The sequence below is a fragment of the Mauremys mutica genome, chromosome 8, assembly GCF_020497125.1.
Source record: "Mauremys mutica isolate MM-2020 ecotype Southern chromosome 8, ASM2049712v1, whole genome shotgun sequence".
NCBI classification, from domain to species: Eukaryota; Metazoa; Chordata; order Testudines; family Geoemydidae; genus Mauremys; species Mauremys mutica.
In genome coordinates, this window is record NC_059079.1 from 48,816,740 (window position 1) to 48,842,870 (window position 26,131).

General features: G+C 40.2%; 1 protein-coding gene across 1 annotated transcript; it reads right to left on the minus strand.

Moving 5' to 3' along the window:
* Nucleotides 1–7,036: 7,036 nt before the first annotated feature.
* Nucleotides 7,037–11,925, minus strand: RGS1 (regulator of G protein signaling 1). Its single transcript, XM_045028784.1, is given in 6 exon segments — nt 7,037–8,957; nt 9,687–9,850; nt 10,395–10,456; nt 11,190–11,270; nt 11,677–11,795; nt 11,797–11,925. Coding segments are annotated over 6 exon segments (741 nt in total). The 3' UTR covers nt 7,037–8,771.
* Nucleotides 11,926–26,131: the final 14,206 nt, after the last annotated feature.

The following is a 26,131-nucleotide window of genomic DNA, read 5'->3' on the forward strand; positions in this document are numbered from 1 at the left end:
GGGTGGATTATTTTCCTCCTCTACAGGACTCACTGGGTGCAATTCTATTGTCTGTGTCAGTGTTTCATAACTTTTCCTGGTTACAGAGTAGCAGCCGTATTAGTCTGTATCCGCAAAAAGATTAGTCTTTAAGGTGCCACAAGTACTCCTGTTCTTTTTCCTGGTTAGTGACTCCTTATTTGAAGTAAAAATAAATAAATAAATCCCACATATTCTTACTGTTATACCATATGTAAAAATTGTATCAAAGATAAGTCTATATCATTTACTTGACTGTGTTCTAAGATGTTGACAGAGAATATGGACCTTGAAGGCTAAAGGTGTGAGTCACTCCCCCATTCCCAACACCGGTTGAGAAATTCTGGTCAATGTAATGTGGGAAGTCAGACTAAATTATCATAGTGGTCATTTCTGGCCTAAGTCTGTCTATCCAGCTAGCTATAATTTAAATGCTAAGAGTGCAATTCACACCAATCCAGAGGACCAACCCACTTAAATCCCTTATGGGAGGCTAAAATTTATGCTGAGAACCTCGCAGAGCCCTTTTTTTTGCATTGATGTATATTTTAGCCTAACTTATCTGACCCTTCCTCCAGTTGCTATGGCAGAAGAGCTAAAGTACTTTTTAAGAATTGTAGATAACTTCTCCATTAAGCGTGGGATAGTACAGAATAGGCACAGTTTCCATACTCTGGTTTGTAACATACTGTTTTGGAAGCCTCTGCCACATCTTGGTGTCACACATCCCACAGTTGTGAAACCACTAGCTGTGCTGATACTGCTTGTGTTGGGGGTATGGGTGGGCGGGCAGAAGGAGGTTAGTATCAAATTATGGAATGGATTTGACTCCATGCATGTACAGTTATAAACAAACCCAGAGATTACAAAAAATACTGATATTTCTTTTAATCAAATCAAGTCCTTAATCTTTTGAATCATTATACTTGCTTCCCTTTTTGTAAGTTCAGAGTATCAGATCTCCATCCAGGCAGTATTCCAAACAAAGAATTCATTGCAAAATGCAAACATTATGCCCTGCATATTGGTAAACTATTGGTCTTTGTATGGGAAGAATTCAACATACTGTTAATAAATTGTTGAGATTGTGCCATTTAACTATTGCTTACAGCCGTTTGATTTTTATTAAACAGATTAGTATAGATGCAACACTAAATCACATTAAAATATTTCAGGCCTCTTGGACTTTGTTTAAACAACCAACTTTGTATAGCTTTGCTATAGCAACGGAAATACAGTACAAGGGTTATAACAGTATGACAGAGAGTACTCTGCGTTTTTGCAGAGTTTATTCCTTACCAGAACGTGGCAATGTTGCTAAGGAGACTGGAGTGGGCTGGAATATCTCTGGCATGAGTAGTCTTTTAGAGATGAATCTCCCATGTGCAGTAAAAAAGGAAGAATAATTGAAGTGAAGGATAATAAGTGAAGGATTTAGAAATGTATGGAACACTGTTTTGGTCAGCAGGGGCGCATGTGAATGTTCACTTTGATTTTGAGCATTTCTCTTTTCACTGTGAGTTTGTGTAAGAATTTTGCAAGGACATTTGGGTTTTGCTCAAACCCCAGAGATGGAATTTCCCTTGGTTTTGTGACCAAATCAACAATTTTGAATGGTTTTATATAAAATTTTGAGTGGGCCCATCCTGGCTTTAAAGTTTTTTCAACCATAGTCAGCTTTTGATGAAGCTGATTTGAGGCTTGAGTCTGTAATGAAACCCCAAACCAGTTGTGTCACATGGTTTGGGGCTGCATTGAAAATGTTTTAATTCATAAAGTTCTAGCCACATTAGCACTAGTATGGCCAGATTTCACTTATCAAATCCACAAGGCTTTTAAAAGTTTTATTTTAAAGGCTTTATTAAAAAAATCTTAATTGTTTCTGGAAATTCTAAGCATATTGGACTGGGCTGCAGCTGAAAGGAGGTGTCTTCTTACACCTGCTTTGCCTTCAGACCTGAGCAGCTCTATGAACCATCTGGAAATGTTGCATGGACAGCTGGTGGCATGCAGCCTACAGATGGTGTACCATTGTCCTAGAAGTTATTAATAAGGCAATTCACAAGCAACATGTGACTTGCCTGCACAGATAACAGTTCTGTCCCATCCAAACTGAGATCAGAATTATGTTAGCAACAGCCTACAAAGGTATTTAAAATGCAGTTATGGTCAGGAAAGAAACTGAAGATGCCCTTTCTATGTATTCAGAGTCCTCTGCTAGATTTAGTAACAAAAGTTAGTTTTTACTCTTGCTAGCCCTATAGAACTAATACACCTAAGAGAGACTGACACAGATTCTATTTAATGTTGTGCATTGTCAACAAAATCATTCCAGTTGCTGTGTAGCATGGGATACATACTCAGGCAGCTAGCTGGAGTCACCTCCTGTGTGTAGCTGGTGTATTTTTAGTGTGCTAGCTCGAACAGAGGTAGCATGTGTCTGTCTACCCAAGTTGGGAAGCATATTTCCAGCTGTGGTGCAGCTATATCCTAAGAGAGATCCAGTTCTCTCTCCATTTATGAATTTGTTCTCTCTCCACTAAGAGATTTAATTCTCTTCAACTGAGAGAGCCAGTCTCCACTATAAATCCTGAGGCTCCAAACACTGAGCCCTCCAGTTCATGTAAGCAGTATTCAGTAACTTTGCTCTCCAAGACATTTTCTTTTAACTAAAATCATTTATAGACAAGAACCTGGGTTTTGGAACCTTAAAAGGTCCAAAAATCCCAAATGTAAGCAGCCAAAGGAAAGAAAGTGCTTTCCTGAAGGTCAAAAATACTAAGAAGAAATCATCACCAAACCACAAGACTCAGACAACAAAAGGAAGGGTGAGAACTCCCACGTCGTTCTAAAGTGTAGGAAAGATTTTAAAGTGAGTATTTACTGCAATGGGGAATTCCATGGGGAATTTCTGTACTTTGAAGGAAGCTGGAATTCATCTTGGGACAGTGAAAATGCTGCCTTTCTAGATTTCTGAACTCCTTTGTAGTTCAGATTTGTGTTCCATGAACCCAGACCATTATCCTTGAGTTGAAATCCCATATTAATAAATGTAACAACATCCATAGATGATATTAACATATCCTAATTCCATATGAATTGTCAAAGTTCCTCCCCCACTCTGAACTTACGGGTACAGATGTGGGGACCTGCATGGACACTTCTAAGCTTAATTACTAGCTTAGATCTGGTAACACTGTCACCATCCAGAAATTTCAGTGTCTGGATCACTTTCTGTCCCCCCAAAACCTTCCCCTCCCTGGGCAGCCTTGAGAGGCTTTTTCACCAAGTTCCTGGTGAACACCGATCCAACCCCTTGGATCTTAACACAAGGAGAATTTAACCATCCCCCCTCCTTTCCCCACCAAGTCCTAGGGAGTCCAGATCCAATCCCCTTGGATCTTAACACAAGGAAAAAATCAATCAGGTTCTTAAAAATAAAGCTTTTAATTAAAGAAAGAAAGGTAAAAATTATCTCTGTAAAATCAGGATGGAAAATACTTTACAGGGTAATCAGATTCATATAGCCCAGAGGAACCCCCTCTAGCCTTAGATTCAAAGTTACAGCAAACAGAGGTAAAATCCTCTCAGCAAAAAGGAACATTTACAAGTTGAGAAAACAAAAATAAGACTAACACGCCTTGCCTGGCTATTACTTACAAGTTTGAAACATGAGAGACTGATTCAGAAGAGCCTGGTCTGATGTCTGGTCCCTCTTAGTCCCAAGAGCGAACAACCCCCAAACAAAGAGCACAAACAAAAGACTTCCCTCCACCAAGATTTGAAAGTATCTTGTCCCCTTATTGGTCCTCTGGTCAGGTGTCAGCCAGGTTTACTGAGCTTCTTAACCCTTTACAGGTAAAAGAGATGTTAACTCTTAACTATCTGTTTATGACATGAATACAAAGAAAGATTATACTAGAAGTAGGAAAGAAATAGAGCTTTATATTAGCTTAAGGATGGGGAAAAACTCTCCAAAGATCATAACTGGACAAAGCTATAGGATTTGAATCTGACAACATTGTAACTAAAACTGATTTGGTGTGAATTTAAACTGCATGCTGTCACCTGTAACTGCCAGAATTATTGTTCACACCTTGTGTGTAGTGTTGAGCTCACTTCACTTCACTTGGCTTACTACATTATCTGGCTTATTGCTTAAAAGAACTAACGTTAAAATCTTTGGTTTGATGAGTACTTAACTAAGTTTCAGCTGCCATCATTGTTACCATATTTTTGTGAAAATTTGTTGTTTAATTGATACTGTTAAACTAGTTCCTAAGTCTAAATCTTTTATAGCAGGGGTTCTCAACCTTTTTCTTTCTGAAGCCCCCCCCAAACATGCTATAAAAATTCCACAGCCCATCTGTGCCACGATAACTGTTTTTCTGCATATACAAGCCACGGCCGGCGTTAAGTGGTAAGTAGGGCAATTGCCCAGTGTCCCATGCTACAGGGGGCACCGTGAAGCTAAGTTGCTCAGGCTTCTGCTTCAGCCTCAGGAGGCGAGGTTCAGGGCCTCAGGGTTCAGTCCCATGCAGTGGGGCTGGGGCCCAGGGCAGAAAGCCAAAGCAAGTGTAACACTGGTCCTGCTTGGCAGAGCCCCTGAAACTTGCTCATGGCCCCCCATGGGGCCCCGGACCCGTGGTTGAGAACCACTGTTCTAGAGTTACTTTACTGTACCCAGTTAGCAAATCTCCCTCCATTCTGCCCCTTTACAAAGAGACTGTCAGCTTCTGTGTGTCTGTGAGAGAAATGCCTCTAATTTCTTTAAATAAACTCTATTCCCATTTGACTTATACTCAATGTGTTAAATTTCCCCTTTCTAACCTATACGTTGTATATGTATAAGAAAGTCCGTTCCCTATCTCCTAACCTTACTCCAAGTTTAAAGAGGACTTTCATTTAACAGTTAAAATACCTTTCTACTGGCGTTGGCTGCTCGGTGCACTTCAAACTACAGTGTTATCTAATGTGTTGATATGTTACACTCTGCAGTAGCCGTCTTTCCATTTTGATGTCTGATAACTTAATTTTTTACTGGTTTACCTTATTTCAAATACTGAGTCCTGTGTTCCCTAATTACTTTTCTGCATATCAATCTTGCTGGTGTTTGGTTTTTTATATATTATGCAGACTTTGTCTGTGACCATCTGTATATAAAAGTATCTTATGCAAATTAACTCAATGATAAAAGCATCTCCTTCTAGGGTGACCAGATAGCAAGTGTGAAAAATCGGGACGGGGGTGGCGGTGGGGGGTAATAGGTGCTATATAAGAAAAAGCTCCAAATATCGGGACTGTCCCTATAAAATCGGGACATCTGGTCACCCTACCTCCTTCACATCTATCTCAACGTTTTTAAACCATTCACTTTGCCTAGAATTCAAACTCCAGCTGTAACCACTATTTGTTTAGTCTCTGTTACTTTCTTTCACCATTTCTAAACTTTAGCCTAACTCCACCAAACCAATAGGTAACTTATTCAGTCTGCAGTGTTTATTGTAATAGTCACTATGCATGTAGCTATCGTATCATTGCTTTCCATGTTGTCGCAGTAACAAGTTTCACAGTAACACAGTTTCAAGCATCAGGGGTCCAGAATCCAGGAAAATGCAGAAATGGAGGATGAAATTAGAGCTAAGATAATAAATGCCTCTCTCAGATGGAGAGAGAAAGAGAAAGATACCAGTGATTAAAAGGGAAAGTCTATAAAATGTTGGTTCATCCAGTTTTAATGTATGGTGCTGAGTGTTGGACAACAAAGAAGAAACACGAACAAATGGTCTGTTCCACAGAAAAGCAAATGTTGAGATGGATTAGAGGGTATAAGCAAGAAAGGCCAGGTGCGGAATGTGTATGCAAGAGACATGCTCAAAATCACATCCGTAAGTAAAAAAATGAGGGAGTGCAGGCTCAGATGATTTGGTCATGTAAAGAGTTGTCCTGACAACTATGTGGATAAGAGTCTAACAGTTCAAGACTGAAGGAAAAAGAGGCCAATACAAGAAGTAGCAGTGGCATGCCATAAAGGAAAACCTATTGATATGTGATGTGATAGAGATTCTAGCACTGAACAGCGCACTTTGGAGGGAGAGGATTTGTAGAGCGAACAGCATTGGATGGGATTAGGGCAAGGAAGAAGGAGAGTTGTCACAGTAACACACTTGGACTTGGCATGTGTGTCTAAACACTGCTTAATTTCAAGCTTACCCCTCAGACTACTATTTCCTTACACCAAAAGTAAAAGTAGTAGTAATGGTTTTGCTAGATTTTGTTTCAGTTGACACTACTTTCAATTATATTGTCCTAACCAACCTATCTAGTTTAATCAAAATTGTTTCTCTTTACTTAAGATATTTTAATAAATAAATTGAATTATACTTATTGTAATCTGGTTCAAAAAGTTTATATTTGATACACTTCTTTAAGTTTAGCTGTTGATTTATGTTAATGCTTTATGTTTATGTTAATGCTTAGCTGCTAGTGAATCTTAATGAGGGTAAACAACCTGTTGATGCTATTAGTATCCCAAGTAATTAAATGAATATCATTGTTGTTGATGCTTATAGCTTTTTGAATTTAGCACTCAGTTTTATAATAGTCCATTCAATATAGTTTTAATTTACTTTATATTTTAAGAATTTCTTGTTAAGAGGTTGCTTTAAGTATTACTACATTGTGTCGTTCATTTTATGTACCTTTCCCCCCTATAGTTATCTCAGTTGCATAATCTTTGTGATCTAATTGTTGGTTTCTTTTATCGTTTTTTATTACTTGAATAAACATTTTCTGTGTTTCAAGTTCAGTGGTTTATTTTGGGGCATACTGTATAAGAAGTAGAATCTGTGGTGAATTTTGTGATTTACCCCTTAGATGCAGTCACATTAGTGAACATAATCAATAATTCCAACTTTTGATTCAGTTTTCCTGAACTAGTCATGTGAGAAGCGAGTAATTAATAATTCTATCTAATTGTTTCTCCAATTATCAATTTTGATAATTGTTTTTCTTTTGGTTATTTTACTTTGAAAATTACCTGTTGTCCTATTCCTTTGGACCCCCAAAGCCCTTTCCCAAGGGGCGGTACTGTAAACACAGTCTGCTCTTCCCAACAGAGTGACTAAGGCTAAGTTATTTCTGCTCCCTTTGGCACAGGCAATGGGTGTGTACCCCCTGGTCTCAACAGTGTGAGTCAAACCCAGAGTCTAAGATTGTGCTGTTTTGGAAAACGGAAAAACTAAAACAGTGAGATAAAAGAGAACTGCAAGGGAGGGAAACACAAGATTTTATCCTGGGCATGGAGAGAACTCATTGGCAACAGTTTTCATGGTTATTTATTTTCATTATAAACTTTACCATCATGAAATCTCAGAACTCTGGATCTGATAGTAATTCTGTTTTGGAATTACTTAGTAAAATTACAACTTTGGTCTTCTGCTTTGGCCCCCTCCCAGTAATCATTGCCCACTTTGGTGTTCATCTGTTTATAGTACGGCACATTTTATAGAGCAAATTTAACACAAGATTCAGAATGAAATGTAAATGACCTTTACTGTTAATATTGGTATTGTAAATTAGACTCTGTCACAACATCTATCAAGACTCTGTAGCACTAACACTGCAGGGATTTGCTGGTCAGCCTCACCAGTTACTGTCACTCTTGATAAGTAAGCATGAGTGGTCTGGAATGTTTAACAATTCAACAACGTGAAATGTGGTGTGAGTTTAGTTGTTCTGCTCAGATGGTTTCTCTCATCTCTGTTTCAATAGTTGTTGAAAGACTTAACTGTTAAAGTTGGAGAAGTGCAAAAATGAAAAAGAACTTTAAGCCTGAATCTGATTTTACATTGAGTAAATCAGGATAAGCTCCACTGAAGTAAATGGAGTTATGCCAGTGTAAAATGTGTGCAAGAGAATTGGGCATCTAGAAAGAATTAGAATATTAGAAAGAAGGGATTTCAGAGGATAACAGAGATGGCTGTACCTCAGTATTTACCTCCTTAATTCAGGTGTCAAAGCCTTCTTATGGTAGAGAAAAAGTGACCATAGAACTTCTGTGCTTTTGTCATGTAGCTTTAATTTAGGAATTGCTTGTCATTATTTCATACTTTGCAATAAATTAAATAGTAAAAATGTGCTACATACCTATTTGCTTAATACATAAATAGTAATATCTAGCTTATATAACTTAAACCTATTCTCAATTGTCACATTTATAATACATTTTACTCAATACAATAGAACTGCACACATTTATTAACATTTCATAGCCTGGACAAGTTCTCATTTGGCTTATTGGTCTGTTTTATGCATTTCTGTAGCTAGTATACAAATTGACAATTTAAAAGTATTTTTCTCCCATTATCAATTATTTTACCCATCACACTCAGATACAAGGGTATTATCCTATCTCTTCCAAACTGTTGTCTGTCCTGTGGGAATTCACAGTGCGATACAATTAATTAATAACTATGTATCCAGTTTCAGTTTAGTGGCATTAAGGAGAGAGGGTCTCCCCCTCCACAGCCCCTTTCCCACGCTATCAGGCTTGGAAACCTAGCTTGAGTGCCTTCATCTTGTTAAGTTTTATCATGTATGATCGTCTATCTGCACTTCCGCCAACACTTCAGAGACTGAAGTTTCCATTCTCTATGCTGAGACCCAGTTGCACAGGAGGACCTCTTTGCTGTAGGTTAATTGACATGCATAGTTTCATTTCCATGCCTCAGATTTCCATGGCATTAAACTGCTCACTTAACACCGTTGACCTGAAGCTTGTTTAAAAGATTAAGGTAGGCTTCTGATTTCAAGAATCTAGGATACGAGTCCCGCTCCATTAGCACATATACAGTTTTTTGGGCTTCATCAAAACTTGTGAAAGTTGGGTCTTGAGCCTTTTTAGCTGTAGCTTTCCTTGTATGATAGTCAATATTGATCTAGGAAGAGAAAATAAAACTTTGTTAATATCTTTTTAAAAAAATACTTTTTGCCGCTATATTTGTCACTTTATCTTCCTGAAACACAGACTCTCAGTCTTAAAACTTGGTCCAAGGTTGCTTTAAGCTACAATAATTAATCTATCCTTAAATAGCACCTTTCATTCAAAATTGATTGAACTTAAAATAAAAAAGGTATACAAACTATACACAGGAATTGCCATTCATTGGTGCAATGCAGCCACTTCTGGGGTCAGAGAGAGTAACAACAATTTAGGATAGAAACTGAAGAATAAAATATCCAATTAAAATTGCAGGAGGCTTTTTTGGTAGGATGCAGGCATCTAGTTTGGAATATGGCCTATGCTAACACTTCTACTTTTCTCCAAAGTGTCCTTGGATCTTTAAGGACCATAAATGATCCAGACTGGTTTCATTTCTCATTCAAGTGACAGCACCTCCATCAGCAGAACAGGCTCTTAACATCTTGCTCAAATCAACACTGACTTAGAGGGAAGAGTGCCACCTGTTGAATCAGCAGCACTACGTTCACCTGACGAGCTCAAGGCAGTATGGCAGAAGGTGACTTAATGAAAATATAAGAACCTATGGCTTCTCTTCCTGTTTTATTAAAGATGTATTTGTCCTAGTACAGCCCCATCTATCTATCCCTTGCCAACTCTCATAATCTTTCATATATAACACAGTACAGATTAACTTTGTACTTACTTGTTTAGCTGCATCTATCTGAACAAACTCTTCATAAATCTTCTCTGCCTTGTCTTGCAAGTGATCAGACTTGGTTTTCTTATAGTCCTCACAAGCCAGCCAGAACTCAATGTTCTCCTCACTGAATTCTGACTTCAGAAACTCCCTGAAGGCAACTTGACCGCCTACAGCAAATACAAGTACTTAATCAGTTATAATGTTATATTTATAACTTAAATTGGGGAGGATAAGATAAATACAATTAAGGTAAAGGTCACATTGAATTCTCCTATTATAGTAATAAGATTTTGCTGAAATATACAGTATATCTATATTTTTGCAGTGCACTGCGAATGAAGGGTCTGATCCAAAGGCTACTGAAGTCAGTGGGAGTCTGTTCTTCTCTGCATAGTCTGACTTTGGCTCCAAGTGCACACATAACTCTTATCTGCATTATTTGGAGTAATGTGGGCATGTGGAATCTGATCTAACCCCCTTTGAATTTAATGAGATTATTTCCATTTCCTATGGAAAGGATGGGCTGTCAAGTTAAGGCACTATATTACAATAGGTAGCCATGTGACAGTGAAGATGTGAATTACTTAAAGGCTATTGGCCATTGGTTTTAGCATTATTCACAGAATGCTATAGCTTCATAGATTTGTTTAGTCTGCATGAAAGCTCACTAGATTAACATAAGAAAGTAGTAGTGATCAAAAATACACTTACTTTGGCTCGCAAGAAGCTTTTCCAAAGACTGGGACCATTGCATCACGTCTTCTGCAGAAAGCCTGTGATGACCAAAAGAAAAAATATTTAATGCAAGAAACAAAATATTGACTGTTTAGTTATTTTAATTACTTAATGACCTCTTAAGAATACTTAAAGAATACAATTGATTATTCAATTTTATGAAAACGCAGTGCTTGCTCATAAAATCTCTGGTGGACTCTGCATGAAATTGGTGGCATGCTATTGCCCCTTAACTCGGACAAGTAAGAAGCAGCAGAGTAAATAAAAGTAGAGTGGAGGGTCTGTGGTTAAAGTCCTGGATTGATCTGGTTTTCATTCCAAGACTCATTAACTTCTTTTGTTACCTTGGGCAAGTCACTTCACCTATGTGTGCCATTGTTATCCCTATCTCTAAAACAGGGATGGTAATATTCCTCTACTTCACAAGGGTGTTGTCAAGCTTTAATTCATTAATAATATAAGTGACCTATTAATGAATAGGTGTGGTGATGAGCACCACTGCACTGCCCATAAACAATTAAAAAGGAAATAGAAAAAAGGAAAACATTTTTTTTTTCAATTCCATTGGTACCCTCTGTGTGGTGATGCCCGGTTTATAAAAACACTTTTTGTAACTAGGAAATTGAAATTAGCTTGATCTTAGAAATATTTTATGGTTCATCATATACTTTACACATAAGTGAAAATTTAATAGACTTGTTTGTGAGGATAAAATATGGCAATCTAGCCTTAGTTCATAATTACTATGTATTTCTAGAATCCAGTACTTACATCACATTTCTGGTGTTAGACTTGTTGCTAGATTCAAGATGTGGTACCATAGACTTCAAATAGCTTTTCAGATCTGCACCACTGAAATCAATGATAAGACGTGTAATGAATGGATGATACTGGTTAAACACTGTTACAGATAGGTAGCATTCTGTATGAAGGTCTTATGACTTGTAAACATTTAGGGCCAGATCATTCACTTCCAGGGTTGATGCCAGTGGGATACTTATGCAAGTAATTACAAGCAATTGCTCCTTCTTTCCTACTCACTCATTTTTATATTCAACTTATTTAACTTAGGAACTTCTCATCCATATCCCTTTCCATTCAAGCCCTGTTATAGTTTTATAGCATTGAACATGCTATGCAGAATATGCTTTGCTGTGGGTGAACTCTGTGAAATGGCACTAATTCTGAATTCTCAATTTGCTAATGTTACTTTCACTCCAAATACATTTTCATTTGACAGCAAGTCACATATACTTACAAAGCCTTTTGCTTCCTTTTATGAACTTTGCCTTCTCCAAGCTTGCAATCTGCTTCTTTCAGTTCGGTTGGGTGGTTGTGAGAAAAAAATAATCCTGGCATATTGCTTAGTCTCGGTGTGGGGTTGACTTCTGAAGAGATAGTCCTGAGAGCCGCGAATGTCTGCTTGTTGCCTCTGGTGCCTGTTGCCTTTTATTGATCCAAGCCGCCTCTCGAAGTGGTGTGAACAGATCTGTTTATCGTGCAACATAACCGCAAGCTGTGGAAGTTCCCCTTTTTCAGTGCACAGTGACGTGTGTCTTTCAAAAAGAAAACAGACAGCATTCGTCTTGTGGTGAAGGCTGAACCGGATGAGACTGGGTTTTGTGAGGCAAAAAAAAAAGTCTAAGTAAAATTTGAAAAAGCACAGAAAATCTTGTCTACATCTGATTGGTGATTTGAAAAAGTCTGTTATGAGTATGTTTTGGGACTTTTATTAAATGTGCTTCCAGATGTTCCAGGTTCATTTCATCTAGTTAGAATGCACCTGCTATATCCATTAAGTACAATTAGAGAGATGAGATGGGTGAGGTAATATCTTTTATTGGCCCAAATTCTGTCTGTAAGAGAGACAAACTTCTCCAGGTCTGAAGGTCTCACCTGAAAAAGAGCTCTGTGTAAATTCCAAAGCGTGTCTCTCTCACTGACAGACTCTATAAAATATCCAATAGAAGATATTACTACACTCACTGTGTCTTTCTAATATCCCGGGGCTAACACTGCATACATTATATACAATGGCATGTACTGGTGCCATGAGGTAGCAGAAGGTAAGAAGTCAGAAAACATTCTGTGTTAACACCAGAGTTCTGCATCCATATGTAGCATGCTATTTACAACCTATTTATGTTAATTGCACCTGGTGTTAGAATACTGTGAGCAGTACTGCAATATGTTTGTTTATGCTTGGTCTAAAATATAGAAGTGTTTCAAACTGGCTTTTGTAGGAAAGGTCTTGAGAGCTGTCCTGAGTAAATTTGGTTCAATTATTGCATTTCATACCATGCTTTTTCTAGAAGCCCAAAGCCATATTTTATAGGTGTCTCCATCATGTCCAGTTGTGTGACAGGGTTATTTCTAAATTGCTGTACCAATTGCTGTTTGCAGAAAGCAAAGTAAACCTATAACACACTAACTGAAGTGATTTGCCTTTGCTCAAAATTCTGTATTTTCAGTAGAGGAAGACACTTGGGGGATTAGGGCTTGAGTCTACTTGCTAATGGTGAATAGGAACTTTGCCTAGTCAGTGGAGGTTCTGCAGATTTCATTAAAAAATGTCTGTAGCTCTTATGTTTGTTTGAAGATAATCTTCAGAACAGAACAACAGAGGCAGTGTTGTCTTTGAGTCTATACACACACTGCCTGAAATATCTGCCTCAGGCCAAAACTGGTGCCTCAGTGCACAACCTGAGTAATTAAGGAGTGCCTCTGGGCTAGAACACTGGAGTAACCTTTGTGGCCTGCATCTCTATTATGTGGGGGAAATGGATAATTGATATAATGGTGGATTCACCAGCCTTGCCCCAAATCCCTGCTAGTACACAGGGAGTTCTCATAGAACTGAGCTTCAGAACATGCAAGGGCTGTATAACTCTTGCAGAGGTTCCCTTAGGGTATGTCTACACTGCAATTGCAACCTGCAAATGGCCCGTGCCAGTTGACAGGGCTCAGATTATGGAGCGAATTGTGGTGTAGAAGTTCCAGCTCAGGCTGCAGCCTGAACTCTGTGACCCTCCCACCTCACAGGGTCCTAGAGCCTGGATGTCTACACTGCAATTAAATATCCCCACAGCCTGAGCCCCACAGTCAGCGCAGATAGACAAACCCTAAGTCAGATCTCATTCCTATCACTACAGAATTGCACTAGTTCTGCTATTAGAGAAGTCTCCATGGGTGCAGGGGACGGGGTCATAATTCTTCCCCAAGAGATGTGAGAGTTTCCTCCATTTTTCTCTTTGGAATGCTGATTTGGAAACTTCTGTGTATTTCAGTTGACCCCCCGAAAGTTGCTGTCTATCTGGGGTTTCTGGGAAGTTTCAGCTGTTTCCTTTCCTTAAACCTTGCATGTACTTTGAGCTCTGATCAGTAACTAGTGGATAATGTGAGCAGGTTGCCTTGGATCTCAGGTACTGAGAACTTGCTCACCTCTCTGAAATTGCTCTACAGGAGTGTGGTATTGAGGATACATTCTGAATGAAAATTAGGTCTCAGTGGTTGATATAAGCATGCAGACGTGACGTTTGAGAGCTAATTTGCATGTTGATTGTGTTAGGATGATGGCAGCTCATCTGTCCTCTGAACATTGGTAATAACGTAAGTGTTTCTGTCTGAATGCTTCCTGTGGTGCAGTCAATGCTCACATTATCAGGTAAACAATTAAGTCCACAGAGGCAGACTTATTTACTAAATGCTCTCAAACTCTGACCCCATGCAGGGCTAAAAAGGAAGGAGGAGTTTTTAACTTTCAGAAAAATGTTTTTATAATAAAGCCATTTGTTGTTTAGCTACTGGATTTTTTTCCCTTAAGTACTATGGGAATTTTGTAGCTTACAAAATAAATGCATCATGTCAATGTGGGACCAGATGGAAACATGTGGAGCCCAGTTTTCAGAAGTGGGCAATAAATACCACATTTGGATACTCAAACTTACCCTTAGGTGGGAAAATGACCCCTTCTTGCGTTTACTTGCTGGATTGGGTGTCCAAATGTAGGACTGGGACATCTGACTGAGGTATTCATGTTTCAGAATTGGACTCAGGAGATTAATCACCAAGCGCTTGGTCCTATAAGATGCTTAGCACACTTGAGGGTACTCAGCACTTCTCAGGTCCTGTTGGAGTTGGTGGCATCTGAGGGTAATCAGCACCACAGAAGAGTTTTCAGCACTTTGCTGAGTCAACTGGGGCATTATTATGAACCTATAACTGTGGATGGGTACAAACAAGCCACCAGGCTTGGTTCTATGGCTTTGAGAAGAGGGTTCAGGCCTGGTTTGCTGCCCTTGCTGAGAAAACAAAGGAGTTAGTTTATTTTACATGTCTGAGTCCCCATTCTAAGCTTGACTAGTGAACAGTCAATTTTCCCAATTCAAACAAGGGGAACATAGCAATTTTCTCCTATCTTTAGAGCTGGAACTTGTTAAAACTTTACCTTTTAATCCTTATTTTGTTTGTTTCCGTCCCCTAGAATGCAAGGACTATGTTAGCAATCCTTGTACATTATATATTCAACTGAGTAAATAATGGACCTTATTCTCCTGTTACTTGCACTAGTGTAACTCCATTGACCTTGAAGAGGTTACCTCATTTACATTGTTGTGAGTAGGGAATTGGGCCCAGTATTTTTTTATGTATGCTTATTCTCTTAAATGACAATTTGATTTAATAAATTAATGGTTAAACTTCTTAAATGGTTTGATGATTCAGACCTGCAGTACTTACCAGAATTGCATTTAAAGTAACTTTTCAGCTTGTCAAGGGCACTCACAGTTGAAATAGCTTTCTTTGGCAAATCTTTTTGTTGTATCCAATTTTTAAAAATTTGAACAGAAATATTAATGAGCAAGTTGTCCCTGTTTTGTAGTACTGAGTTTTGAGTGCTGGCACAAAGCTGTTCTTCAGTAACAAGGAGATGTAGAACTTTTAGTCAAATTCTATTTTATGTAAAGGAGGCTCAGATGCCACAGAAATGGGCAGCAGTGCGAAACCCTAAGATAGAAATACATTGTTCACTGCTGATGACTTAGTCTTGCTATTTCATAGTTGATGCTGTGAATTTATTAGGGTATTTCTTTAGAAAAATCCTTGAACATGTAGCTGGTATTGCCATAAAACTATACGGAATTTCCAGGAAGTTGCAACAGAAACTTTGAAGCAGGAACTAGTGAGGAAACAGTTTCAAAATATTTTGGAGATTTTGTGGTTAGATCGACATACACCTGATGTAGAGCCTTTCCTATTTGGTTTGAGATTCTCATAATCCCACTTCTCTCTGGTATTTGCCAAGTTATTTGGAACCTGGTCGTGGAACTTTTTTTTTTTTGGTTATACACAGCTGGTCAGTCTTGAGGTGATGCTGGATGAGGGTGCATGAAAGAATGAGTTTCTCTGTAACACTATGAACAAGGGCATGATGAGGACCTTAAGATACAGTCCAGCCACCAAACATTTCATTATAGGATTCTTGACATTTGGGTTCCAAGTCCAAAGGAAATATTTTTAAATGGTTAAACCAACAAGGTAAGTTAATATAAAATGAATATATTGGAAAGAGCTTAAATAGAGTCTATCAGAAACGGGATTCATACCTGTGGGGGCTTTCATTGGTGTAAACCAGAGTAGCTCCATGGATCTCAATAGGGCTAATCTGATTTTCTCTAAAATTAGGTAAGGATAAAAGGAAAACCATGGGCCAGATCCTCAGCAGCCATAAATCAGTGTAACCGCATTGAAAACAGTGGAACAACTCCAAATTACACCAGTTGAGGATCTATGCTATGGTTTTCCTTTCATCCTTAACTCATCCTTTGATTCACATTATTACATAACCACATATGACATGCATACCTGTGGAACAAAATGTGAATTAAGGATAGAATGATAACAATTATTTTACGTCTTTTTCATATTCTAGTCCTTGACTATTTTGGTCTATATGTTCAGTGGGTTTCTACAGATGCACTTGCAGACCACTCTCATTCACAAATAAGCCAATATTAGAGCATGCAAAAAAGGGTAATTGCATACCTACAGTTTGGTTTGTCTGTGCAAATGCTTATTCATATACTCAAATGAATGTTGATGGTAAGTTTTGCAAAAGCCTTTTATTATGTTTGTATTTTAATGTGAAGTGAGACTTGAAAGAGTAAAGGTTAAATCTAAAACCATTCTTGGGCCACAATCTGATTTTAGCTGCATGGCTACATCTCTTCTATTATTCCCCATTTGTGCAAACCTCCAGTTATTTCTTTCAGCCTTGCTCCCAGTCCCCTCACTCTTTGGAATCCTTGTTGCTAGGTCCATTAGCTGAAATAGCTTCTTTTCTGGGTCATGTTGCAGAACTGACACATGGTCTTAAGTCTGCAATGCACTCTGATGGCAGCAGTGTTTGACAGAAAACCTACCAAATTGTTTTGCTAATGCAGCATCCAAGTTGAGGAAGAGGGGAATGGCAGAGATGTGAAGTACCGTATATCCTAGAAAAATTTCTATCACTAAGTAGATGAGGCAGATGAGGGCTATGCAGCCTTCTGAAAGAATATATGCCTGGATGGGGATGGCTACGAGCCTCACCATTAGAGATTATGATTTCACTGGAGTAGGAAGGTCAGGGGGTCTAGCAAATCTGTGAATGGATCAACGGTAGAGAGGTCATAGTGGTAAAGGAGGAGAATTCTGTTACAGAGCGAGAGGGACTTGGTGGCTATCACAGGAATGAAGAGGGAACTGTTTGGTGCAGCCTCTTAGGTTGATTAATCAAAGATGTTAGATGGCTCCTTGAACTGCCTCTTCTAGCTTTCATACATGACTCATCTCCATCCCCAAAATCAGTGGGCCTGATTCTCCTTTTTGTGAATCATCAGCTCTCATTCTCTCTCTCTCTCTCTCTCTCACACACACACACACACACACACACACACACACACACACACACACACACACACACACACACACACACCCACCCCTGTGTAAAGTGGGCACCAAATGCAACCATTCTGATTTAATGGCATTTGTCACCCACTTTGCATAGTTGTCAATGGCTATGCAAGGAAGTGGAAAATCAGATCCTGTGAATTTAGGAGAAAGGCTTGCCCTAATTTCCTCTTGCTCCTAGTCCACTTCAGGACATGGAGTGTACAAGCATGGCGTTAAGCCAACTTTGCCCTATGCCTTTCCTCAGGTCCTACACCAAACTCAGATAAATCTGAGAATTGGGGCTTAAAATAACTTCAAGGATAAAATAAAGTTGATAGTAGCTAACTATTCTAATACAATATGTCAAGTCTTCAGTGCTCTACTAGACAACACAACAAAGAAAGTGGTGGACAAATTGGATGTAGTCCAGAGCAGAGCAACAAAAATAAGTTTTTAGAAAACATAACCCAGGGATCGGCAACCTTTGGCACGCAGCCTTCCAGGGTAAGCACCCTGGCAGGCCAGGCCAGTTTGTTTACCTGCTGTGCCCGCAGGTTCAGCCGATCACGGCTCCCACTGGCCGCGGTTCACCACTCCAGGCCAATGGGGGCTGCGGGAAGCGGCTGAACCTGTGGGTGTGGCAGGTAAACAAACCGGCCCGGCCTGCCAAAGGTTGCCGATCCTTGACATAACCTATGAGGAAAACTTAGAAGAATGGGCATGTTTAGGCTAGAGAGGAAAAGCCTCTGAGAGGAAACCTGATAAGTCTTCAAATATGTGAAAGATTGTTTATAAAGAGGACAATGATCAATTGGTCTCCATGTGCTCCAAAGGCAGGACAAGGAAATCTGCTTCGTTTGCAGCAAGGGAGATGTAGGTTAGATATTAGATTTTTTTCTCCCTCTCCTAACTATGAGGATAGTTAAGCATTGAAACAGGTTACCTAGGGAGACTATGCAATCCCTGTCATTGGTGGTTTTTAAGAACAGGTTAGACGCACACTTGTCAGGGATGGTCTAGGAAAACTTAGTCCTGCCTTAGTGCAGGAGATGGACTAGATGACTATTTGAGGATGCTTCCAGCCCTACATTTTTGTGATTCTATAAGAGAGATTCAGAGCCTCATGCATATCATTCACTCTTCTTTGAACTACTTTCCTGCTCTGAGTAACTCTCATTCCCAAGTCACCCCTTTCTGTCTCAGTGTTTTTCTCACTTATTTTTCCCCGAGTTTAATCACTTTTTCTTCTCGAGACTGGAGGGGGCTGAAAGTGGAGATGATTCAGAGCTTAGTCAGTCCAGAGCCCAAAGCAGTTGAAGCTGAATGAGCCTAGAGTGAGTGATGTCATTCCAAGAGCCAGTTGGTGCATCTCACTGACTTCTAAAGAAATGGGTTTAAAGAACAATTTTTTCCCCAAGGATATGAAATTTATAGCTTGAAGAATCCATGAAAGACAGAAAAATAATAATGCAAGATAGATGCTGGTGGGCAGGATGAGACTTCATCTAAGCTCTGCCTCTGTAGAGCCTAGCTGGACAAGGACATTTCTATGTGGTGGTTCCTAAACTAAAAATATTGTGTTGATTAAGCAAGCATGCCTACTGGAGATTTGTGGGAAATAAGTTAGTACCTATTCTTAATTGTTTTAACTTCTTTACCTATTCAAAATTCTACCTTCACATTCATCTCCAAGTGGAGTATTCTTGCTTCCTGCAGATTCCTTGCAATGTCCGGAAAGAAACTCAGTCCATTCAGTGATGGGATCAAACCCAACATCCCTTTGGAATAAACTGAGTGAAAGTTTGTGAAGAGCTTCCCTTCTCTTTATTGCCCTCTTGTGAGTTTGTTCATGACAGGGGTGATTAAGGCCCAGATTTTTCATCTCTCCGTTCCTCAGTTTACCCATAAAATAATTGTACCAACTTGTAGGGCAACTATGAGGCATCATTAATTACTCTTTGTGTAATGCTTCCTTGATAGACAATTAAACCATCCTCACTTTTTTCATTATCCTCATCATTACAGTGAATAGTAAGTAGATTTTGAGACCGAACTATTACATTCATGACTGTTTTGCAAGCCTTATTAAAATAATGGTATTGATCGTTCTCCAAACAACTAGATTTAGGAGACAGACCTCTTTGGTAATGTTTGGTGTCAACCCAGTCCAGTAAGAAGATAGCAGGAGAATTTATTTGTAGCAACACTAGTGATCCAGCTGTCATTCATACTATAATCTGTTTTTTCTATTTACTAGAGATTTTGAAATCTCCTGTGTGCATGTGATAAGTAATCTCCTCTATCTGTGCTGTTTCTTCTGAGTTTGAACAGAAGAAATTTCAAAACAGAAAGGTTTTTGGGTCCCATTAATAGTGCAGATACTTTTTAGTATTCTAACTGCCTATGAACTGGTGCTGTGCATTGTGACTCCCTGCTTACGGGACAGATCTGATGAAATTTGTGGGTGTATATGAGGGTTATGGAGGGGTGAGAGAGAGTGCATTTCTTCAGGATTACAACACTAGGCAAATTTAAATTAAAGTGAAAAGAGAAGAAAATTCCATGAACTCTTTAACTCTTACAAGTTAGTGTAAGTTATTTCAAACTTACGTCCTGCTTCCTTCTTTCTCTGTTCTTCCTGTTGTTTCTCAAGTCACTTATTAAACTACCCTTAATCACACTCTCATTCTCTGCTGGTCTCACTCCAGTTCTTACATGATAAATTTGTTTAATCAAAAACATTCATTCCCACACTTGCATCTGGTCAAATTTGATGACTGTGAGGAGTGTGAGCCAAATGGGCAGATGGCACCAAGGCTGTTGGATTGAAGGGCCTTGTTGCCTTGAGCCCAGAGAGGCTTTCTGTTGAAACAAATGTTTTGTGGCTCTCCTGAAAATTGTCTCCAATTTAACCTAGCTATGAAAACAAGTGATTTCTTTGAAATGCAGCAGTCTTCTACATGATCTGAAGAGATAAGATGCAGATCGTTCCTTCTCTCAAGAAAGGCACTTCAAGGAAATAGAAACTAGTTTCTGTAGGAGAGGAAATAGTTCATTTTTAATAAATTAGTGCTTTAGCGAATGTTTTGGAGCATAAAAGTTAATGAGACGGTGAGTCTGTTATTGTGCAGGCATCCAGAAGATCCTGGCTATTTTTGCCCTAATCTCAATCCAATGTACTTTAGTAATTCACTCCTTTTAATAGAAGTGGGCAGATGGCCTGTGAGGTAAAATCCTGATTCCACTGAAATCAATGGGAGTTTTGTCATTGACTTCAATGAGGCCACGATTTCACCCCTGTTTTTTAAGGTTCTAATTATATCTGGTGGAGCCCAGTAATAACCTGAAATCTTCATCCTGGTGCTACACACAATTATACATATGAGTAACTTTATGCTTGCATGTAGTATCATTCAGTTGAATAGGATTATTCCTATGAGTAATGTTACTCATGTGCCTGTGTGTTTGCAGGACTGAGGCCTCAGTAGCCAGATACAAGGCTCTGATTCAGGGGTCAACAACGTATCCATGGTAAAAATTTTGACATCTGTGGTAATTTTTCAAAAAATTGAAGGACTAAATGACATAACTCCCCTCAATGTCTGTCACTAAGTACGGTAATTTTGTCAAGTGTCCGTCGCGCAACATGGTGGTGCCAACCCCTGCTCTGATTCAGCAAAGCACTTAAGGATCTGAGCAGTACTACTGAAGTAATTGAAGTCAATGGTGCTACATATGTGCTTAACACTAAGCACATGATTGAATGAAAGTTGTGCTATCCTTTTGAAATCTAGAAAGAACTCCAAGGGATTTTTTAAAACACATGTTATTATGGAAAGGTAATCTATTTCCTTTCAAGCTATTTAATGAATCCTTCTTGATCTTAGGCATACAAATCTGTTTGCTAGGAAATAGATTTTTCTAACATTCAGGCTTTTTGAAAACATGCATCTTAATTTAAATACATTTTCTAGGCATCCCTGGAAACATATATATTGAAACTATCTCCATATTCTAAAGAATGATGTAGTCAGAACTGATGGCATATGATAGACCAATTACTAGTATATTTGATAGATCAATGGACTGATCTGTAATAGCAAATCCATTTCTTTGGGGGGGGGGGGGGGAGAGAGAGATTTTTTTGAGAGGGAGAGTGATTTTCAGACATTCTCAACATTGGTTCAACTCTGGTCCCATTGAATTCCATGGAAGTTTTACCATTGACATCAGTGGAAGCAGAGCGAAGCCAATGCTGAGAACGTCTGAAAATCCTAGTGTTGTTTTTAAAGTATAGTTAGAATTTGATATTATCCTATCTCAACAAAGACCAAAATGTAAGTGAATTATTTTACACTAAATATCAATTGAAAATAGGAAATATTTGGGTGTATTTAATTTGCCTCCCTTAGACTGTACATCAATCATTTGCATAAAAACTTTAATTATCTTAGTGTTTCAGATCATGTACATTACAGTCAGGTACTCAGAGAACAGGCATCTAGAACTCTTTCCTCAGCTCTTTCACTTACACTGTTTGTGTAAGACTGCTTCACAAAGATGCTTGTGCAGAAAGAGAATTCTACAGGCAGATCTTTGATGCCCCAAGTGGAAGGGAGCCCAAGCATCTCCAAGGTATTGACCTCTGCTTCTTGGGAATCCACAGAGGGTTCTTAAAGGGTTCAGCTTCACATGGGGGAAGAATAGGTGGGTTGTGGTGGAAACATTTTCACCTCACCATCTCCATGGAGAATATTTGGAAAAGGTAATTCATCTGGGATCTGTACAACCTTATCTGTAGCCTGATCTGTGAGAGGGAACACACCTGCCCTCCCTCCTTAAACAGAATCTGTGGGGAAGCCATTGGAGCTGTGTTGCCAGAGGGTGAAGGGCGTGCTTGGAGACTGTGTAGAGGCAAAGTGCCTCCATGCCAAAGACTTCCTGTTTGTGGATTGCACAATATTAGGGGACAGGAACATGGTTTGATTCCCTGCCGTCAATGGGGACTCATTGGAATTAAGCTCTGTAAAAAGATTTACCACAGAATTTCCCTTCATTTCAATGCCCTACTCTGAATTTTTCACAGGAGGGGTGATTAAGGCTTATGTGACCTTGACCTCTCTCTATCTTCCTCACATGGTGTTTGAGAGTCATCATTAATGACTGCTTGTGAAGTGATGGGCTAACCTTCAATAAAAATGCAGTGGAGTATATAAAAGTATAGTTATACATTTTTTCTATGGCAGAGACATCATCTAAAGCTGTTTATGAACTATTTCTAATTTTTTATAATATTCAGACTAGCATGAAGGGGTGTTAATAATAAAGGCATTTATTGTTAATACCCCTGTTTACCCTGTAATGTCTGTCAGTATAAATAATACTAGAATAATATTTCCTGATATTGCTAAAGTACATTTCATTTACTTTAAGACGTACAGAAACCCGGTAACTCTCCTCTCTCATGGCCATTTCTCATTACAGTATAATAAACCTATACTGTTTATTAGAAGTCAGATACTCTTCACTTTGGGGCTTTCCATCTGAAATAACTGTATTAATTCTGTGAAATCAGGGGATTTCTGGTTCTCAGCCACACTGAGACACCTGGATGAAAAAAACGAGCAGTACAGTATCTTCTGAGCATGGATGGTATGCTTCCTGTGTCTGATGTTTTGCAGTGCAGGAAATGTATTCATCACGCACTAGCTAGGAAACTGACAGCATTTCTGATTGCACAGCTCACATTTTTTGCACACACAAATATGATCACAGAATCAATACCTTTTATTATTTCTGGTGTACTGTTAAGCAAAAAGATGCGACAGGCACTGTACTAGTGTTATGTCAGGAGCAGTCTGCTGAGTGGTTCACACTTAGAAGTGTGGTGTTTTAGCTTTTGTTTTGAAGTTATTGGGCCTGATTCTCTCCTGACTTGCAGTGGTGTATTCTGAGAGGGTTTTTTTTATCTCTTTCCTCTCAAGCATCAAGGATGGCCATGCCTGGAGATGGGACACTGAATGGAATAGAACTCCAAGGAGGCAACAAGCTTTCTGTCTCTCAGATTCTCGGCTCGCTGGTTCTTGCTCACCTGCTCAGGGTCTAACTGATGGCCATATGTGGGATTGGGAAGGAATTTTCCCTTAAGTCAGATTGCAGTGACCCTGTTATTCTTCCTCCCTCTCTCCCCCCACCCCACTTCTGCTGCAGCATGTAGGTGTGGGTTTCTTGCCAGGATTATCTGGGTATATCCCATTTCATCATTTACCTGCCATTCTAGGGGCCTCAAGCACTGATGCACCCTTGTTCCATCCTACTCTTTTCCCATGGCACATAATGATCTAGCCTCCTGTTGGTCTCATTTACTTAGGTCTCCTTTCCGTTGTTGAGTTTAGTGTGTGAGTGCTGGGTGGTACTGGTGGCCCACAATATGCAGGTCAGATTAGATGATGTGATGGTTCCTCCTGGCCTTAAATGCTATGACCTGTTCTGTTTCAGACCTGCTCTTTGTCCCACAGTGAAGCAGGTGAATGCCTTTGGAGCCAGGATGCTGATCCAGGCAGATTGCTACCAGAGGAGTTCCTGAGAGAAGCATGCTGCTGCTAAGGCACTGAAGGAAATACTGCTGGGGGTTTGGGGACAGGGACGGAGGTGCTGGGATGTGATGTGGGGCTGCTATGAAAAATAGGAGGGGATTTAATGTTCGCCTTGGGAGAGACAAAGGGGATTCTCAGGGGAGGGGGCCCAATGCTGGACATTGTAGGTTGCTGAGAGGATCTAATGCTTGCTGCGGGAAGAGAGGAAAAGGGGAAGGGGAAACCTAAATCGCACTTTGGGGCTGGGTCTAGTATCTACTGGTGTGCTGGGGGATCTTTCCCTCTTGTAATAGGGAAGAGTGGCAGTCGGGAACCTCTTTGGTAGAGGCTGGTGCCACCTTCTTTTGAAGTACTGGCCCAGCAGGCTGTTAGAGGGCTTATTCCTTCACCCTTTCACTTCCCTGGTCCTTCTCACATGAACAAACAGCAACAATACCCGAAGTCCGAAAGTGCAAACAATTTTTTATTGGAGTGAACTTCCAGCAAGCTTAAATCCAGGTTCCTTTTTCCTTATTTTTGAATCCCAACTTACTTCCTGTTTGCCCCTAATTTATATAGGCCTGGTCCACACTAGGACTTTAATTCGAATGTAGCAGCGTTAATTCGAATTAACCGTGCACCCGTCCACACCAGGAAGCCATTTAATTCGACATAGAGGGCTCTTTAGTTCGAATTCTGTACTCCTCCCCGACGAGGGGAGTAGCGCTAAATTCGACATGGCTATGTCGAATTAGGCTAGGTGTGGACGGAAATCGACCTTAGTAGCTCCGGGAGCTATCCCACAGTGCACCACTCTGTTGACGCTCTGGACAGCAGTCCGAGCTCGGATGCTCTGACCAGCCACACAGGAAAAGCCCCGCGAAAATTTGAATTCCTTTTCCTGTCTGGCCAGTTTGAATCTCATTTCCTGGTTGGACATCAGGGCGAGCTCAGCAGCACCGGCAACGATGCAGAGCTCTCCAGCAGAGGAGTCCAGGCAATCTCTGAATAGAAAGAGGGCCCCAGCATAGACTGACCGGGAAGTCTTGGATCTGCTTGGTGTGTGGGGGGAGGAGTCTGTGCTTTAGGAGCTGTGCTCCAAAAAACGGAATGCAAAGACCTACGAGAAGGTCTCCAAAGCCATGACAGACAGAGGATCCAGCCGGGATGCAACGCAGTGCCGCCTGAAAATCAAGGACCTAAGACAAGGCTACCAGAAGACCAAAGCGGCAAACGGATGCTCCGGAGCCTGCCACCACTGCCCCACCAGTGACCGAGGATTCTGACGATGGGATGGTGTCGACGGCCAGTTCCTCGGCGATGTTCGCGGACGGGGAAGATGAGGAAGGGTTTGTGGAGGACGAGGCAGGCGACAGCGCTTACAACGCTGGTTTCCCCGACAGCCAGGATCTCTTCATCACCCTCATGGAGAGCCCCTACCAACCCTCCCTGGCCGTTAACCCGGACCCTGAATCAGGGGAAGGATTAGTCGGTAAGTGCTTAAAACATGTAAACTTTTATTATTAATGGAACAGGAATCTGAACTATGTGAAAAGGAGGTCTATATATATGGGGATAGAACAGAAATCCTCCTGGGAGATCTCCACGAAGCTCTCCTGGAGGTAATCGAAAAGCCTCCGCAGGAGGTTCCTGGGGAGAGCTGCCTTATTGGGTGCTCCGTGGTAGCACACTTTTCCGCGCCATGCTTTCATGAGGTACTCAGGGAGCATTGCCTTCCCGAGCATGGCTGCATAGGGCCCTGGTTTGTGCTGGCTTTCACGCAGCATGCGCTCTCTATCTCCTTCAGTGACCGTCCTCAGGGTGATCTCGCTCAGAGACTCCTGCATCTAATTAGGGGAATTACTGTAATGTTACGCCTGGTCCAAAGTATTTTTAAAAAATCTCCGGACAGACGGCGTAGCAGAGACTCAGCACGCTGCTGCGTGACAAGCGTAACGGAAAGCCAAAGAATCAAATGGACGCTCCTGGAGGGAGGGGGGACTGAGGACGCAAGGTATCCCACAGTTCCTGCAGTCTCCGAAAAGCATTTGCATTCTTGGCTGATCTCCCAATACCTGTACGGTCAAACACATTGTCCGCTCGTCAATGTACCCCCCTCCCCAACCCCCAGAAGGAAAAGGAAAAAAAATCGTCCCTTGACTCTTTTAAATGTCACCCTATGTGTACTGAATGCTGCTGGTAGACGCG